We start from the raw sequence: 20,254 nt of genomic DNA on the forward strand, positions 1-20,254 counted from the left end.
TTTTCTGTGACCCTGCAGTCTCTAGCTCTGTACCCCACTACTGGCAGACCTGATGGTTTTCTGTGACCCTGCAGTCTCTAGCTCTGTACCCCACTACTGGCAGACCTGATGGTTTTCTGTGACCCAGCAGTCTCTATCTCTGTACCCCACTACTGGCAGACCTGATGGCTTTCTGTGACCCTGCAGTCTCTAGCTCTGTACCCCACTACTGGCAGACCAGATGGTTTTCTGTGACCCTGCAGTCTCTAGCTCTGTACCCCACTACTGGCAGACCTGATGGTTTTCTGTGACCCTGCAATCTCTATCTCTGTACCCCACTACTGGCAGACCTGATGGTTTTCTGTGACCCTGCAGTCTCTATCTCTGTACCCCACTACTGGCAGACCTGATAGTTTTCTGTGACCCTGCAGTCTCTATCTCTGTACCCCACTACTGGCAGACCTGATGGTTTTCTGTGACCCTGCAGTCTCTAGCTCTGTACCCCACTACTGGCAGACCTGATGGTTTTCTGTGACCCTGCAGTCTCTAGCTCTGTACCCCACTACTGGCAGACCTGATGGTTTTCTGTGACCCTGCAGTCTCTGACAGTCTCTAGCTCTGTACCCCACTACTGGCAGACCTGATGGTTTTCTGTGACCATGCAGTCTCTAGCTCTGTACCCCACTACTGGCAGACCTGATGGTTTTCTTTGACCCTGCAGTCTCTATCTCTGTACCCCACTACTGGCAGACCTGATGGTTTTCTGTGACCCTGCAGTCTCTAGCTCTGTACCCCACTACTGGCAGACCTGATGGTTTTCTGTGACCCAGCAGTCTCTATCTCTGTACCCCACTACTGGCAGACCTGATGGTTTTCTGTGACCCTGCAGTCTCTGACAGTCTCTATCTCTGTACCCCACTACTGGCAGACCTGATGGTTTTCTGTGACCATGCAGTCTCTAGCTCTGTAACCCTCCCCTAAATTGCACCCTGTTCATAGGCCAAAAGTGGTGAACTACATTGAGAATAGGCGGCCATTTAGGTTGGAGAACATCTGTTGTGAACTCATTTCAATGTTTCAATATTACTGTAGTCATCACTTCTGCTCTATTTTCACCCAGTGGCATCATCAGTTATATTGCTGTATTCATCAGTTATATTACTGTATTCATCACTTCTGCTCTACTTTCACCCAGTGGCATCATCAGTTATATTGCTGTATTCATCAGTTATATTACTGTATTCATCAGTTATATTACTGTATTCATCAATTCTGCTCTATTGTCATCCAGTGGCATCATCAGATATATTACTGTATCCATCAGTTGTATTACTGTATTCATCACTACTGTTCTATTTCCACCCAGTGGTATCATCAGTTATATTACTGTATTCATCAGTTATGTTACTGTATTCATTAGTTATATTACTGTATTCATCAGTTATATTACTGTATTCATCAGTTATATTACTGTATTCATCAGTTATATTACTGTATTCATCAGTTATATTACTGTATTCATCACTTCTGCTCTACTTTCACCCAGTGGCATCATCAGTTATATTACTGTATTCATCAGTTATATTACTGTATTCATCAGTTGTATTACTGTATTCATCACTACTGTTCTATTTCCACCCAGTGGTATCATCAGTTATATTACTGTATTCATCAGTTATGTTACTGTATTCATTAGTTATATTACTGAATTCATCAGTTATATTACTGTATTCAGTTATATTACTGTATTCATCAGTTATATTACTGTATTCATCACTTCTGCTCTACTTTCACCCAGTGGCATCATCAGTTATATTACTGTATTCATCAGTTATATTACTGTATTCATCAGTTATATTACTGTATTCATCAGTTGTATTACTGTATTCATCACTACTGTTCTATTTCCACCCAGTGGTATCATCAGTTATATTACTGTATTCATCAGTTATGTTACTGTATTCATTAGTTATATTACTGAATTCATCAGTTATATTACTGTATTCAGTTATATTACTGTATTCATCAGTTATATTACTGTATTAATCAATTCTGCTCTATTGTCATCCAGTGGCATCATCAGATATATTACTGTATTCATCAGTTGTATTACTGTATTCATCACTACTGTTCTATTTCCACCCAGTGGTATCATCAGTTATATTACTGTATTCATCAGTTATATTACTGTATTCATCATTTATATTACTGTATTCATCAGTTATATTACTGTATTCATCATTTCTGCTCTACTTTCACCCAGTGGCATCATCAGTTATATTACTGTATTCATCAGTGATATTACTGTATTCATCAGTTGTATTACTGTATTCATCACTACTGTTCTATTTCCACCCAGTGGTATCATCAGTTATATTACTGTATTCATCAGTTATGTTACTGTATTCATTAGTTATATTACTGTATTCATCAGTTATATTACTGTATTCAGTTATATTACTGTATTCATCAGTTATATTACTGTATTCATCATTACTTTCACCCAGTGGCATCATCAGTTATATTACTGTATTCATCAGTTATATTACTGTATTCATCAGTTATATTACTGTATTCATCAATTCTGCTTATTGTCATCCAGTGGCATCATCAGTTATTACATCATCAGTTATATTACTGTATTCATCCCTACTGTTCTATTAAAACCAAGTGGTATCATCAGTTATATTACTGTATTCATCAGTAATATTACTGTATTCATTAGTTATGTTACTGTATTAATCACTACTGCTCTATTTTCACCCAGTGGTATCAGTTATATTACTGTATTCATCAGTAATATTACGGTATTCATCAGTTATATTACTGTTTTCTGTCAGGACCCGGTTACGAACCCGGGTCTCCGGAGTGAGAAACAGTCACTTAACCAACTGAGCCACGAATAGTCAGCAGAACCCAGAAGATGAGGCAGACACAGCAGTACTTGAGACGGTGTATTTAATAAAGTAAAAAGTGAAGTCCTTCAGGAAAACATGTAACTCCACAACCTCAAAAGGAATTCCACAAGAACAAGGTAATCCACAAGGTAATCCTCCAAGACAAAAGGTAAATCCACAAGGTGGTAGGTAAAGCATAAAAAGCCTCAAAAGATACTCAAAAATAAATAAACAAGAACAAAAAACAGAATTCCACAAGAGCGTCCACCGGGATCAACAAGAGTACACAGAATACTAGGGCTGGGTGCTAACATACAAACACAGAGCAAAGAATTGAGGGAAACTAAGGGTTTAAATACAATCAGGGGCATCGAGGCACAGGTGCAAATAATAATGGGGATCAAGGGAAAGCAAAAGGTCAAAAAGCACAATAGGGGGCATCTAGTGACCAAAAACCGGAACAACCCTGGCCAAATCCTGACAGTTTTCATCAGTTATATTACTGTTTTCATTAGTTTTATTACTGTATTCATCGCTACTGTTCTATTTTCACCCAGTGGTATCATCAGTTATATTACTGTATTCATCAGTTATATTACTGTATTCATCACTACTGTTCTATTTTCACCCAGTGGTATCATCATTTATATTACTGTATCCATTAGTTATATTACTGTATTCATCACTACTGTTCTATTTCCACCCAGTGGTATCATCAGTTATATTACTGTATTCATCAGTGATATTACTGTATACATCAGTTATAATACTGTAATCATTAATTATATTACGGTATTCATCAGTAATTTTACTGTATTCATCAGTTATGTTACTGTATTCATCACTGCTGCTCTATTTTCACACAGTGATATCAGTTATATTACTGTATCCATTAGTTATACTACTGTATTCATGACTACTGCTCTATTTTCACTCAGTGGTATCAGTTATATTTCTGTATTTGCCGGCTTGTCTGAAGAGGCCTCACGTGAGGCTTGTGTTTCAGGTCATGTGGAGTGGCAGGTACGAGTGGGTCGCCAGGGCACGCATGCTCTGTCCCATCGGGAGGGAGGTAAGGGGGTACCACATCTCCCTCTCAAACTGGACGCAATTTTTGTTTCTTTCTTGTTAACGGAACTTGCTCATCCATTGATACACCCGTCCGGTTACCTCCTGCAGGTGTTCTTCTCGTATCAGGCGTAAAGCGTAATGGTGGGGTCTAACACGGGTCCTCGGGCGGAACAGCTGCCGTGGCACTTTGGCCCTGCGGCCAAGTGGCTGCGTGCACACCCTGAGGTTGAAGTTGCCCGAGTAGGTTTAGATCACAGGTACCTGTACGAGGAGGTCAGACAGGCAGGGAGTTCGGCGCCTGTAGTGGGCATCTCGGCAGTGGTCTAGGAGGGAGTGCAGGCGCGGGGCCTGGACAACAGGCTCAAGGACCTGAATTGGTTGAGCCTCCACAAGTGCTTGCCAGTACGTTCCATCATGTACCGGCATAGTTTGGCGCAATCCCCCACCTGTCCAAGATCCTCTTGTGGCAGGGAGGAGACTGTGCGCCATGTCTTTTGGGACTGTGCCTTTGCCGGAGTAGTATGGGCTAGGGCACGGGTGTTGTTAGGTTTGGTAAGAGGGGATTTTGTATTGACGTGGGCCAGGTTAGAGAGAGGTGTAGGGAGAGCGAGAGGGACGGATAGGGACAGGTTTCTGCTCTGGATTCTCATGAGTCTCTTTAAACGGGGGCTGTGGGAAGCCAGGCAGAACATGGTGAAGACAGGGAGAGATTGGGGGTGGAAGGAATAGTGAGGAGGGTGGAAGAAGATTTGAGGGGGAAGATGAAGAGGGATGAGAGGAAGTGGGGGCAGCATGCTGCCCAGGAGAGGTGGAAGGGGTGTTTAGGGCTGGGTGTCATTTAGATTTGTAAGGGGATAGATTAGGGACGGGGAGATAGGGAAAGGTAGGATGACGGGGAGTGAAGATGCTCCCCTGAGGTTTTGCTTGGGTTTTTGTTTAGTTAAATTAAAATACCATTATTGATGTATGAATGAAAACTACGAGTTGTAAAGAATGAATGGACCTCACAGCTCAGAATGTAATAAATTATTTTTTCTAAAAATAAAAAAATAGGGCTGTTTTGTTTTTTTCACGTTACGTTTAGTGGTTTGTATTGTTCGTTATTATCTTTATTAAAGATGAATCGAAATAACCACGCTGTATTTTGGTCCTCCTCTCCTTCGACGGAGGAAACAAGTGGGTATGTCATTTTAGGCAAAGAAAATGTTTTTAAAGTGGCAGATCCTTAAGAGGCTATTAGTAAACATCCTTGGTAGTAAAAATCATTGGGAGGTAGACTCCTTGGGAGGTAGACTCCTTGGGAGGTAGACTCCTTGGGGGGGGCACTTGGGGGGGGCACTGTCTCCTGCTCTTCTCGAGGGAGCCAGGAGCATTAAGCACTCAAGCATCCATCAGTCCACACACCTGCCTTCCCCCGTCACACATGGATCATTGGACTCACATGGACTCAATTACTTGAGTAATTACCTTCCCTATATCTGTCTGTTCCCAAGCTCTGTTCCCTGCTTCGGGATTAATTGTCTCATGTCCGTGTTACCTCTGTTCTGACTCTGTTCCTGTCTTGTTTCCTTGTCTGTTCCCTAATAAATGTCTGATTCCACGTACCTGCTTCTCCTGTTTGTCGTCGGTCCTCACAGAATGTTATTTTGCGGAGGGTAGTATCTTGTATGTCCTTGTAAAAACAAAACGTTTATATCATTTTTTTTAAATTAAAGCTGAAAGATTCAGGAGCTTATTAACTTTGTGACATTCTCTCTATCTCTCGTTCTAATATCTTTCTTCCAGCCTCTCTGAGTGTCATTCCTGACAGATCTCAGTTCTTTGAATATGAGTCTGTCTCTCTGAGCTGTGAGGTTCAGGGGAACTCGACTGGATGGAGAGTGATGAGGAACGCAGAGAGAGGAAACCTTTCAGAGTGTAGTACTGACTGGGGAAAACAACGGGGGTCTTCATGCAACGTGTCACTAACACCATCAGACAGTGGAGTGTACTGGTGTGAGTCTGGGTCTGGAGAACACAGCAATGCTGTCAACATCACAGTACATGGTATGTCCACAAACACCATCTACTAACATTATAGTGTTTAGTGATTCATCTGGTTTCAGATAGCTGATGTTATGTTTATATATGATGTTTATATATTATATACAGCTGGAGCTGTGATCCTGGAGAGACCTGTTTATATATGATGTTTATATATTATATACAGCTGGAGCTGTGATCCTGGAGAGACCTGTTTATATATGATGTTTATATATTATATACAGTTGGTGCTGTGATCCTGGAGAGCCCTGTTTATATATGATGTTTATATATTATATACAGCTGGAGCTGTGATCCTGGAGAGCCCTGTTTATATATGATGTTTATATATTATATACAGCTGGAGCTGTGATCCTGGAGAGCCCTGTTTATATATGATGTTTATATATTATATACAGCTGGAGCTGTGATCCTGGAGAGCCCTGTTTATATATGATGTTTATATATTATATACAGCTGGAGCTGTGATCCTGGAGAGCCCTGTTTATATATGATGTTTATATATTATATACAGCTGGAGCTGTGATCCTGGAGAGACCTGTTTATATATGATGTTTATATATTATATACAGTTGGTGCTGTGATCCTGGAGAGCCCTGTTTATATATGATGTTTATATATTATATACAGCTGGAGCTGTGATCCTGGAGAGCCCTGTTTATATATGATGTTTATATATTATATACAGCTGGAGCTGTGATCCTGGAGAGCCCTGTTTATATATGATGTTTATATATTATATACAGCTGGTGCTGTGATCCTGGAGAGACCTGTTTATATATGATGTTTATATATTATATACAGCTGGAGCTGTGATCCTGGAGAGCCCTGTTTATATATGATGTTTATATATTATATACAGTTGGAGCTGTGATCCTGGAGAGCCCTGTTTATATATGATGTTTATATATTATATACAGCTGGAGCTGTGATCCTGGAGAGCCCTGTTTATATATGATGTTTATATATTATATACAGTTGGTGCTGTGATCCTGGAAAGCCCTGCCCTTCCTGTGACTGAGGGAGATTCTGTGACTCTGCGCTGCAGATATCAGGTAACTCCCTCTGACCTCACAGCTGTTTTCTACAAAGATGGATCCTTCATCAGGGCTGAGTCTTCAGGAGAGATGACCATCCCTGCAGTATCCAAGTCAGATGAAGGACTCTACAAGTGTTCCAGCTCTAAAGGAGAATCACCAGAGAGCTGGATGACTGTGACAGGTGAGAATATGAGAAACCTTGACATTCTGATTATCTGGTTCTTCTTTACACTGTTAAGAGGTGCTGAAACCTGCATTATAAACTGGGTGGTTCTTCTTTACACTGTTAAGAGGTGCTGAAACCTGCATTATAAACTGGGTGGTTCTTCTCTACACTGTTAAGAGGTGCTGAAACCTGCATTATAAACTGGGTGGTTCTTCTCTACACTGTTAAGAGGTGCTGAAACCTGCATTATAAACTGGGTGGTTCTTCTCTACACTGTTAAGAGGTGCTGAAACCTGCATTATAAACTGGGTGGTTCTTCTTTACACTGTTAAGAGGTGCTGAAACCTGCATTATAAACTGGGTGGTTCTTCTTTACACTGTTAAGAGGCGCTGAAACCTGCATTATAAACTGGGTGGTTCTTCTTTACACTGTTAAGAGGTGCTGAAACCTGCATTATAAACTGGGTGGTTCTTCTTTACACTGTTAAGAGGTGCTGAAACCTGCCTTATAAACTGGGTGGTTCTTCTTTACACTGTTAAGAGGTGCTGAAACCTGCATTATAAACTGGGTGGTTCTTCTTTACACTGTTAAGAGGCGCTGAAACCTGCATTATAAACTGGGTGGTTCTTCTTTACACTGTTAAGAGGTGCTGAAACCTGCATTATAAACTGGGTGGTTCTTCTTTACACTGTTAAGAGGTGCTGAAACCTGCATTATAAACTGGGTGGTTCTTCTTTACACTGTTAAGAGGTGCTGAAACCTGCATTATAAACTGGGTGGTTCTTCTTTACACTGTTAAGAGGTGCTGAAACCTGCCTTATAAACTGGGTGGTTCTTCTTTACACTGTTAAGAGGTGCTGAAACCTGCATTATAAACTGGGTGGTTCTTCTTTACACTGTTAAGAGGTGCTGAAACCTGCATTATAAACTGGGTGGTTCTTCTTTACACTGTTAAGAGGTGCTGAAACCTGCATTATAAACTGGGTGGTTCTTCTTTACACTGTTAAGAGGCGCTGAAACCTGCATTATAAACTGGGTGGTTCTTCTCTACACTGTTAAGAGGCGCTGAAACCTGCATTATAAACTGGGTGGTTCTTCTTTACACTGTTAAGAGGTGCTGAAACCTGCATTATAAACTGGGTGGTTCTTCTTTACACTGTTAAGAGGTGCTGAAACCTGCATTATAAACTGGGTGGTTCTTCTCTACACTGTTAAGAGGTGCTGAAACCTGCATTATCAACTGGGTGGTTCTTCTTTACACTGTTAAGAGGTGCTGAAACCTGCATTATAAACTGGGTGGTTCTTCTTTACACTGTTAAGAGGTGCTGAAACCTGCATTATAAACTGGGTGGTTCTTCTTTACACTGTTAAGAGGTGCTGAAACCTGCATTATAAACTGGGTGGTTCTTCTTTATACTGTTAAGAGGTGCTGAAACCTGCATTATAAACTGGGTGGTTCTTCTTTACACTGTTAAGAGGTGCTGAAACCTGCATTATAAACTGGGTGGTTCTTCTTTATACTGTTAAGAGGTGCTGAAACCTGCATTATAAACTGGGTGGTTCTTCTTTACACTGTTAAGAGGTGCTGAAACCTGCATTATAAACTGGGTGGTTCTTCTTTACACTGTTAAGAGGTGCTGAAACCTGCATTATAAACTGGGTGGTTCTTCTTTACACTGTTAAGAGGTGATGAAACCTGCATTATCAACTGGGTGGTTCTTCTTTACACTGTTAAGAGGTGCTGAAACCTGCATTATAAACTGGGTGGTTCTTCTTTACATTGTTAAGAGGTGCTGAAACCTGCATTATAAACTGGGTGGTTCTTCTTTACACTGTTAAGAGGTGCTGAAACCTGCATTATAAACTGGGTGGTTCTTCTTTACACTGTTAAGAGGTGATGAAACCTGCATTATCAACTGGGTGGTTCTTCTTTACACTGTTAAGAGGTGCTGAAACCTGCATTATAAACTGGGTGGTTCTTCTTTACACTGTTAAGAGGTGCTGAAACCTGCATTATAAACTGGGTGGTTCTTCTTTACACTGTTAAGAGGTGCTGAAACCTGCATTATAAACTGGGTGGTTCTTCTTTACACTGTTAAGAGGTGCTGAAACCTGCATTATAAACTGGGTGGTTCTTCTTTACACTGTAAAGAGGTGCTGAAACCTGCATTATAAACTGGGTGGTTCTTCTTTACACTGTTAAGAGGTGCTGAAACCTGCATTATAAACTGGGTGGTTCTTCTTTACACTGTTAAGAGGTGCTGAAACCTGCATTATAAACTGGGTGGTTCTTCTTTACACTGTTAAGAGGTGCTGAAACCTGCATTATAAACTGGGTGGTTCTTCTTTACACTGTTAAGAGGTGCTGAAACCTGCATTATAAACTGGGTGGTTCTTCTCTACACTGTTAAGAGGTGCTGAAACCTGCATTATAAACTGGGTGGTTCTTCTTTACACTGTTAAGAGGTGCTGAAACCTGCATTATAAACTGGGTGGTTCTTCTTTACACTGTTAAGAGGTGCTGAAACCTGCATTATAAACTGGGTGGTTCTTCTTTACACTGTTAAGAGGTGCTGAAACCTGCATTATAAACTGGGTGGTTCTTCTTTACACTGTTAAGAGGTGCTGAAACCTGCATTATAAACTGGGTGGTTCTTCTTTACACTGTTAAGAGGTGCTGAAACCTGCATTATAAACTGGGTGGTTCTTCTTTACACTGTTAACAGGTGCTGAAACCTACATTATAAACTGGGTGGTTCTTCTTTACACTGTTAAGAGGTGCACCCGGGATCATTTTCGTCAACATCCACTGAATTGCAGAGCACCAAATTCAAATTAAATTACTAAAACTATTTAATTTCCATGAAATCACAAGTGCAATATAGCAAAACACAGCTTAGCTTGTTGTTAATCCACTTGGCATGTCAGATTTCAATAAAGCTTTTCGGTGAAAGCATACCAAGCGTTTATGTAAGGACATCTCTCTCAGTAGACAAAATATTACAAACAGCTAGCAACCAAGTTTTTTATTGGTCACGAACGTCAGAAAAGCAATAAATTAATCGCTTACCTTTGATCTTCGGATGTTTGCACTCATGAGATTCCCAGTTACACAATAAATGTTCTTTTTGTTCTATAAAGATTATTATATATCCAAAATATCTCCATTTGGTTGGCGCGTTATGTTCAGAAATCCACAGGCTCGAGCGGTCATGACATCGCAGACAAATTCCAAATAGAATCCATAATGTTCGTAGTCAAATGTTTTCTATAAACTGGGTGGTTCTTCTTTACACTGTTAAGAGGTGCTGAAACCTGCATTATAAACTGGGTGGTTCTTCTTTACACTGTTAAGAGGTGCTGAAACCTGCATTATAAACTGGGTGGTTCTTCTCTACACTGTTAAGAGGTGCTGAAACCTGCATTATCAACTGGGTGGTTCTTCTTTACACTGTTAAGAGGTGCTGAAACCTGCATTATAAACTGGGTGGTTCTTCTCTACACTGTTAAGAGGTGCTGAAACCTGCATTATAAACTGGGTGGTTCTTCTTTACACTGTTAAGAGGTGCTGAAACCTGCATTATAAACTGGGTGGTTCTTCTTTACACTATTAAGAGGTGCTGAAACCTGCATTATAAACTGGGTGGTTCTTCTTTACACTGTTAAGGGGTGCTGAAACCTGCATTATAAACTGGGTGGTTCCAGCCCTGAATGCTGATTGGCTGGAAGCAGTTGTATATCAGACCATCTACTACGGTTATGACAAAACAAAAACGTTTATGCTAAAATATTCAGGAGCTCTCTCTCGCTCTCTCTCTCTGTTGTATTTACAATGGTGTTTGTTGTTCACTGATTGCCTTTTCTTGTGGCAACAGGTCACAAATCTTGCTGCTGTGATTAAACACTGTGGTATTTCACCCAGTAGATATGTGAGTTCATCAAAATTGGATTTGTTTTCAAAATTCTTTGTGGATCTGTGTAATCTGAGGGAAATGTGTCTCTAATATGGTCCTACATTGGGCAGGAGGTTAGGAAGTGCAGCTCAGTTTCCACCTCATTTTGTGGGCAGTGTGCACATAGCCTGTCTTCTCTTGAGAGCCAGGTCTGCCTTCGGTAGCCTTTCTCAAGAGCAAGGCTATGTTCACTGAGTCTCTACATAGTCAAGGCTTTCCTTAAATTTGGGTCAGTCACAGTGGTCAGGTATTCTGCCACTGTGTACTCTCTGTTTAGGGCCAAATAGCATTTTGGTTTGCTCTGTTTTTTTGTTAAATCTTTCCAATGTATCAAGTAATTATCTTTTTATTTTCTCATAATTTGGTTGGGTCTAATTGTTTTGCTGTCCTGGGGTCTGTTTGTGTTTGTGAACAGAGCCCCATGACCAGATTGCTTAGGGGACTCTTCTCCAGGTTCATCTCTCTGTAGGTGATGGCTTTGTTAAGGAAGGTTTGAGAATCACTTCCTTTTAGGTGATTGTAGAATTTAATGGCTCTTTTCTGGATTTTGATAATTAGGTATAGGCCTAAGTCTGCTCTGCATGCATTATATAGTGTTTTACGTTGTCAATTTGGTGTTTGTCCCATTTTGTGAATTATTTGTTGGTGAGCTGACCCCAGACCTCACAACCATAAAGGGTTCTATAACTGATTCAAGTATTTTTAGCGAGATCCTAATTGGTATGTCAAATTTGATGTTCCTTTTGATGGCATTGTCTCTCGGATTGTTCACTGCTTTGTGGAACGTACCTGTGGCATTGATGTTTAGGCCGAGGTGTGTATAGTTTTTTTGTGTGATCTGGGGATGTGGTTCCCAAACCTTTTTTTTCTTGATTGTTTTCACCTGTTGCTTATTTGTTGTTAATTATGGCCTATTTAAGCGCCCAGGGCCCGCCTGCTTTTGGGCGGGCTTATTCTCACTGTCAGTGGGGAAATTGTTTTGCTGATATGTATTTTGCTGACGGTTATTTTTCCCTGGTTTGAGGACATATGTTTATTCGTCTTTTTAACTGTTTGTTGGCATAGTAAACATATGCATTGGAAGCATTGCTCTCTGCGCTCACTCCACACCCACCACTCCTCGCTATCCGTGACAATATCATTGCATAATGCAGAAAATACACGAGAGTTCAGGGGCCTTGCTTTAACAAAGTTAATCATTTTCACTGTAGTGTCCATATTCTTTCAAGTTCAGGCATTCCCTTGGCAGCAAGAGGATGGATGCTGCAGTGTACCCAAGTGGCATCGGGGGCAACTGCTTGCTCCACTCCACTATGTCTCCCTGTCATGGCTTTTGCGCCATCAGTACAGATACTAGCACATCTTGACCACAAAAGTCCATTTGATGACACAATGATGTCCAGTACTTTAAAAAATATCCTCTCCTGTTGTCCTGGTTTCCAGTGGTTTGCAGAAAGAGGATGTCATCCTTAATTGAGCCCCCCATAAACGTAACGCACATATACCAGGAGCTGTGCCAGGCTCGCCACGTCTGTTGACTGATCCAGCTGCAACACATAGAATTCACTGGCTTGTATGTGAAGCAGTAATTGTTTCAAAACATCTCCTGCCATGTCACTGATACGTCATGAAACAGTGTTTGATGAAGGTATTGTCTACATAGTTTTTTGTCCTTTTCCCAGCCTTGTCCCAGCTATATCCGTGGCAGCAGCAAGAATTAAGTCCTCTACAATAGTATGGGGCTTGTCTGTCCTAGTCACTCCTCCACAATAGTATGGGGCTTGTCTGTCCTAGCCACTCCTCCACAATAGTATGGGGCTTGCCTGTCCTAGCCACTCTTCCACAATAGTATGGGGCTTGCCTGTCCTAGCCACCCCTCCACAATAGTATGGGGCTTGCCTGTCCTAGCCACTCCTCTACAATAGTATGGGGCTTGCCTGTCCTAGCCAGTCCTCCACAATAGTATGGGGCTTGCCTGTCCTAGCCACTCCTCTACAATAGTATGGGGCTTGCCTGTCCTAGCCAGTCCTCCACAATAGTATGGGGCTTGCCTGTCCTAGCCACTCCTCTACAATAGTATGGGGCTTGCCTGTCCTAGCCACTCCTCCACAATAGTATGGGGCTTGCCTGTCCTAGCCACTCCTCTACAATAGTATGGGGCATGCCTGTCCTAGCAACTCCTCTACAATAGTATGGGGCTTGCCTGTCCTAGCCACTCCTCTACAATAGTATGGGGCTTGCCTGTCCTAGCCACTCCTCTACAATAGTATGGGGCTTGCCTGTCCTAGCCACTCCTCTACAATAGTATGGGGCTTGCCTGTCCTAGCCACTCCTCTACAATAGTATGGGGCTTGCCTGTCCTAGCCACTCCTCTACAATAGTATGGGGCTTGCCTGTCCTAGCCACTCCTCTACAATAGTATGGGGCTGCCTGTCCTAGCCACTCCTCTACAATAGTATGGGGCTTGCCTGTCCTAGCCACTCCTCTACAATAGTATGGGGCTGCCTGTCCTAGCCACTCCTCTACAATAGTATGGGGCTTGCCTGTCCTAGCCACTCCTCTACAATAGTATGGGGCTTGCCTGTCCTAGCCACTCCTCTACAATAGTATGGGGCTTGCCTGTCCTAGCCACTCCTCTACAATAGTATGGGGCTTGCCTGTCCTAGCCACTCCTCTACAATAGTATGGGGCTGCCTGTCCTAGCCACTCCTCTACAATAGTATGGGGCTTGCCTGTCCTAGCCACTCCTCTACAATAGTATGGGGCTTGCCTGTCCTAGCCACTCCTCTACAATAGTATGGGGCTTGCCTGTCCTAGCCACTCCTCTACAATAGTATGGGGCTTGCCTGTCCTAGCCACTCCTCTACAATAGTATGGGGCTTGCCTGTCCTAGCCACTTCTCTACAATAGTATGGGGCTGCCTGTCCTAGCCACTCCTCTACAATAGTATGGGGCTTGCCTGTCCTAGCCACTCCTCTACAATAGTATGGGGCTTGCCTGTCCTAGCCACTCCTCTACAATAGTATGGGGCTTGCCTGTCCTAGCCACTCCTCTACAATAGTATGGGGCTTGCCTGTCCTAGCCACTCCTCTACAATAGTATGGGGCTTGCCTGTCCTAGCCACTCCTCTACAATAGTATGGGGCTGCCTGTCCTAGCCACTCCTCTACAATAGTATGGGGCTTGCCTGTCCTAGCCACTCCTCTACAATAGTATGGGGCTTGCCTGTCCTAGCCACTCCTCTACAATAGTATGGGGCTTGCCTGTCCTAGCCACTCCTCTACAATAGTATGGGGCTTGCCTGTCCTAGCCACTCCTCTACAATAGTATGGGGCTTGCCTGTCCTAGCCACTCCTCTACAATAGTATGGGGCTTGCCTGTCCTAGCCACTCCTCTACAATAGTATGGGGCTTGCCTGTCCTAGCCACTCCTCTACAATAGTATGGGGCTTGCCTGTCCTAGCCACTCCTCTACAATAGTATGGGGCTTGCCTGTCCTAGCCACTCCTCTACAATAGTATGGGGCTTGCCTGTCCTAGCCACTCCTCTACAATAGTATGGGGCTTGCCTGTCCTAGCCACTCCTCTACAATAGTATGGGGCTTGCCTGTCCTAGCCACTCCTCTACAATAGTATGGGGCTTGCCTGTCCTAGCCACTCCTCTACAATAGTATGGGGCTTGCCTGTCCTAGCCACTCCTCTACAATAGTATGGGGCTTGCCTGTCCTAGCCACTCCTCTACAATAGTATGGGGCTTGCCTGTCCTAGCCACTCCTCTACAATAGTATGGGGCTTGCCTGTCCTAGCCACTCCTCTACAATAGTATGGGGCTGCCTGTCCTAGCCACTCCTCTACAATAGTATGGGGCTTGCCTGTCCTAGCCACTCCTCTACAATAGTATGGGGCTTGCCTGTCCTAGCCACTCCTCTACAATAGTATGGGGCTTGCCTGTCCTAGCCACTCCTCTACAATAGTATGGGGCTTGCCTGTCCTAGCCACTCCTCTACAATAGTATGGGGCTTGCCTGTCCTAGCCACTCCTCTACAATAGTATGGGGCTGCCTGTCCTAGCCACTCCTCTACAATAGTATGGGGCTTGCCTGTCCTAGCCACTCCTCTACAATAGTATGGGGCTTGCCTGTCCTAGCCACTCCTCTACAATAGTATGGGGCTTGCCTGTCCTAGCCACTCCTCTACAATAGTATGGGGCTTGCCTGTCCTAGCCACTCCTCTACAATAGTATGGGGCTTGCCTGTCCTAGCCACTCCTCTACAATAGTATGGGGCTGCCTGTCCTAGCCACTCCTCTACAATAGTATGGGGCTTGCCTGTCCTAGCCACTCCTCTACAATAGTATGGGGCTTGCCTGTCCTAGCCACTCCTCTACAATAGTATGGGGCTTGCCTGTCCTAGCCACTCCTCTACAATAGTATGGGGCTTGCCTGTCCTAGCCACTCCTCTACAATAGTATGGGGCTTGCCTGTCCTAGCCACTCCTCTACAATAGTATGGGGCTGCCTGTCCTAGCCACTCCTCTACAATAGTATGGGGCTTGCCTGTCCTAGCCACTCCTCTACAATAGTATGGGGCTTGCCTGTCCTAGCCACTCCTCTACAATAGTATGGGGCTTGCCTGTCCTAGCCACTCCTCTACAATAGTATGGGGCTTGCCTGTCCTAGCCACTCCTCTACAATAGTATGGGGCTTGCCTGTCCTAGCCACTCCTCTACAATAGTATGGGGCTTGCCTGTCCTAGCCACTCCTCTACAATAGTATGGGGCTGCCTGTCCTAGCCACTCCTCTACAATAGTATGGGGCTTGCCTGTCCTAGCCACTCCTCTACAATAGTATGGGGCTTGCCTGTCCTAGCCACTCCTCTACAATAGTATGGGGCTTGCCTGTCCTAGCCACTCCTCTACAATAGTATGGGGCTTGCCTGTCCTAGCCACTCCTCTACAATAGTATGGGGCTTGCCTGTCCTAGCCACTCCTCTACAATAGTATGGGGCTTGCCTGTCCTAGCCACTCCTCTACAATAGTATGGGGCTTGTCTGTCCTAGCCACTCCTCTACAATAGTATGGGGCTTGCCTGTCCTAGCCACTCCTCCACAATAGTATGGGGCTTGTCTGTCCTAGCCACTCCTCTACAATAGTATGGGGCTTGCCTGTCCTAGCCACTCCTCTACAATAGTATAGTATAGTAACATCCTGTGGCTTATTTTTCAAATTGGCATGTTTTGTTTCTAAATGTCTGCGCAAGAGTGAAGGTTTCATCAAGTTGTGAGATAGTACTTTTGAACATATAACACACCGTGCCTGAGGAAAGGCACTACTCCCAATATAAGTGAACCCCAAATTAATGTAGTTCTCATCATATTTGCGCCTCTTCGATGGTCCAACTTCACTGTCTGTTGTTCGGTGCTTTCCCGGGTAAGAGGGCAGTAGATCTTTGGTTGCGTCAGATTCACAACTGTCAGTGTCCATGCTAACTGGGCTAACAACATGATGCATTACTGTGCTAGCATTGGATGTGCTCGTGGAAACATAACAACTTGTTTCGTCGACAGGTGCAGGTGTAGTCCTGCTGGTAGTAGCAGTACTAGTAGCAGTACTACCAGTAGAGCTGGTATGTGTCTCTATGGACGCGGGCCTTACTTTTTTTAAACCATTTATCCATTTTCGAGCAAACAGAATGAGCAGCAGCTACATATGGACCGTTAGTGGAATTTCCCACGAGAGAGTAATGGTTAATGTGATTGGATGTAAATTATTTGACATTGTGATGTTCAGCGAAATAACAGCACAATGTCAAAATGGTTTCATTTTATTTTTGGCAGGAAAACAAGGGCGAGAAAAAAAGTTTGAAAATATACATGTTTGAACATTTGAAAATGTGGAAAGAATCAAATTATTTATAATTTTTTATAAAAATGTTTTTTAATTCTGAATTACATTTTTATTTGGTGTGAAAATGTGAAGGGAAAAAAAGTATACAGTTGAAGTGGGAAGTTTACATACACTTAGGTTGGAGTCATTAAAACTCATTTTCAACCACTCCACAAATTTCATGTTAAGAATGAGATGAGTAATGCAGTGGCTAGTGAGTAATGCAGTGGCTAGTGATACATGTATTAGATAAAGATGCAGTAGATGATATAGAGTACAGTATATACATATACATATGAGATGAGTAATGTAGGGTATGTAAACATTATATTAAGTAGCTTTGTTTAAAGTGGTAAGTGATACATTTTTACATCAATTTCCATCAACTTCCATTATTAAAGCGGCTGGAGTTGAGTCAGTGTGTTGTTAGCAGCCACTCAATGTTAGTTGGGGCTGTTAAACAGGCTGATGGCCTTGAGATAGAAGCTGTTTTTCAGTCTCTCGGTCCCTTCTTTGATGCACCTGTACTGACCTCTCCTTCTGGATGATAGCGGGGTGAACAGGCAGTGGCTCGGGTGGTTGTTGTCCTTGATGATCTTTATGGCCTTCCTGTGACATCGGGTGGTGTAGGTGTCCTGGCGGGCAGGTAGTTTGCCCCGGTGATGCGTTGTGCAGACCTCACTACCCTGTGGAGAGCCTTACGGTTGTGGGCGGAGCAGTTGCCGTACCAGGCGGTGATACAGCCCGCCAGGATGCTCTCGATTGTGCATCTGTAGAAGTTTGTGTGCTTTTGGTGAAAAGCCAAATTTCTTCATCCTCCTGAGGTTGAAGAGGCGCTGCTGTGCCTTCTTCACGACGCTGTCGTGTGGGTGGATCAATTCAGTTTGTCCGTGATGTGTACGCCGAGGAACTTAACTTACTACCCTCTCCACTACTGTCCCATCGATGTAGATAGGTGGGTGCTCCCTCTGCTGTTTCCTGAAGTCCACAATCATCTCCTTTGTTTTGTTGACGTTGAGTGTGAGGTTATTTTCCTGACACCACACTCCGAGGGTCCTCACCTCCTCCCTGTAGGCCGTCTCGTCGTTGTTGGTAATCAAGCCTACCACTGTTGTGTCGTCCGCAAACTTGATGATTGAGTTGGAGGCGTGCGTGGCCACGCAGTCGTGGGTGAACAGGGAGTACAGGAGAGGGCTCAGAACGCACCCTTGTGGGGCCCCAGTGTTGAGGATCAGCGGGGTGGAGATGTTGTTACCTACCCTCACCACCTGGGGGCAGGCCGTCAGGAAGTGCAGTACCCAGCTCGATGACTAGTTTGGAGGGTACTATGGCGTTAAATGCTGAGCTGTCGTCGATGAACAGCATTCTCACATAGGTATTCCTCTTTACCAGATGGGTTAGGGCAGTGTGCAGTGTGGTTGCGATTGCGTCGTCTGTGGATCTATTTGGGCGGTAAGCAAATTGACGGAAGTGAGTGCTACGGGGCGGCAGTCATTTAGCTCAGTTACCTTAGCTTTCTTGGGAACAGGGACAATGGTGGCCCTCTTGAAGCATGTGGGAACAGCAGACTGGGATAAGAATTGATTGAATATGTCCGTAAACACACCAGCCAGCTGGTCTGTACATTCTCTGAGGATGCGGCTGGGGATGCCGTCTGGGCCTGCAGCCTTGCGAGGGTTTAAATGTTTTACTCACGTCAGCTGCAGTGAAGGAGAGTCCGCAGGTTTTGGTAGCGGGTCGTGTCAGTGGCACTGTATTGTCCTCAATTTTTTTCTCATTTTGTCTGTCATAGTTGAAGTGTACCTATGATTGAAATTACAGGCCTCTCTCATCTTTTTAAGTGGGAGAACTTGCACAATTGGTGGCTGACTAAATAGTTTTTTCCCCACTGTTTATAAAGCTGGAGCTGTGATCCTGGAGCGACCTGTTTATATATTATATACAGCTGGAGCTGTGATCCTGGAGCGACCTGTTGATATATGATGTTTATATATTATATACAGCTGGAGCTGTGATCCTGGAGAGACCTGTTTATATATGATGTTTATATATTATATACAGCTGGAGCTGTGATCCTGGAGAGACCTGTTTATATATGATGTTTATATATTATATACAGCTGGAGCTGTGATACTGGAGAGCCCTGTTTATATATGATGTTTATATATTATATACAGCTGGAGCTGTGATCCTGGAGAGACCTGTTTATATATGATGTTTATATATTATATACAGCTGGAGCTGTGATCCTGGAGAGACCTGTTTATATATGATGTTTATATATTATATACAGTTGGTGCTGTGATACTGGAGAGCCCTGTTTATATATGATGTTTATATATTATATACAGCTGGAGCTGTGATCCTGGAGCGACCTGTTTATATATGATGTTTATATATTATATACAGCTGGAGCTGTGACCCTGGAGAGCCCTGTTTATATATGATGTTTATATATTATATACAGCTGGAGCTGTGATCCTGGAGAGCCCTGTTTATATATGATGTTTATATATTATATACAGCTGGTGCTGTGATCCTGGAGAGCCCTGTTTATATATGATGTTTATATATTATATACAGCTGGAGCTGTGATCCTGGAGAGCCCTGTTTATATATGATGTTTATATATTATATACAGCTGGTGCTGTGATCCTGGAGAGACCTGTTTATATATGATGTTTATATATTATATACAGCTGGAGCTGTGATCCTGGAGAGCCCTGTTTATATATGATGTTTATATATTATATACAGCTGGAGCTGTGATCCTGGAGAGCCCTGTTTATATATGATGTTTATATATTATATACAGTTGGTGCTGTGATCCTGGAGAGACCTGTTTATATATGATGTTTATATATTATATATAGCTGGAGCTGTGATCCTGGAGAGCCCTGTTTATATATGATGTTTATATATTATATACAGCTGGAGCTGTGATCCTGAGAGCCCTGTTTATATATGATGTTTATATATTATATACAGCTGGAGCTGTGATCCTGGAGAGACCTGTTTATATATGATGTTTATATATTATATACAGCTGGAGCTGTGATCCTGGAGAGACCTGTTTATATATGATGTTTATATATTATATACAGCTGGAGATGTGATCCTGGAGGGACCTGTTTATATATGATGTTTATATATTATATACAGCTGGAGCTGTGATCCTGGAGAGACCTGTTTATATATGATGTTTATATATTATATACAGCTGGAG

The 20,254-nt window shown here is 43.1% G+C and overlaps 1 protein-coding gene across 2 annotated transcripts in view; it reads left to right on the plus strand.

Moving 5' to 3' along the window:
• Positions 1-20,254, plus strand: part of LOC135529656 (Fc receptor-like protein 5) — a 53,787-nt gene that overhangs the window by 7,295 nt on the left and 26,238 nt on the right. The window contains exons 3-4 of one of the 2 annotated variants that reach the window (XM_064958275.1): positions 5,733-5,993; positions 6,969-7,211. In XM_064958275.1, coding sequence (XP_064814347.1) covers positions 5,733-5,993; positions 6,969-7,211 — 504 coding nt within the window. The remainder of the gene's footprint in view (positions 1-5,732; positions 5,994-6,968; positions 7,212-20,254) is intronic. The other variant, XM_064958277.1, reaches the window with a different exon arrangement.

This window comes from Oncorhynchus masou, unplaced genomic scaffold (assembly GCF_036934945.1).
Source record: "Oncorhynchus masou masou isolate Uvic2021 unplaced genomic scaffold, UVic_Omas_1.1 unplaced_scaffold_1197, whole genome shotgun sequence".
Lineage (NCBI taxonomy): Eukaryota > Metazoa > Chordata > Actinopteri > Salmoniformes > Salmonidae > Oncorhynchus > Oncorhynchus masou.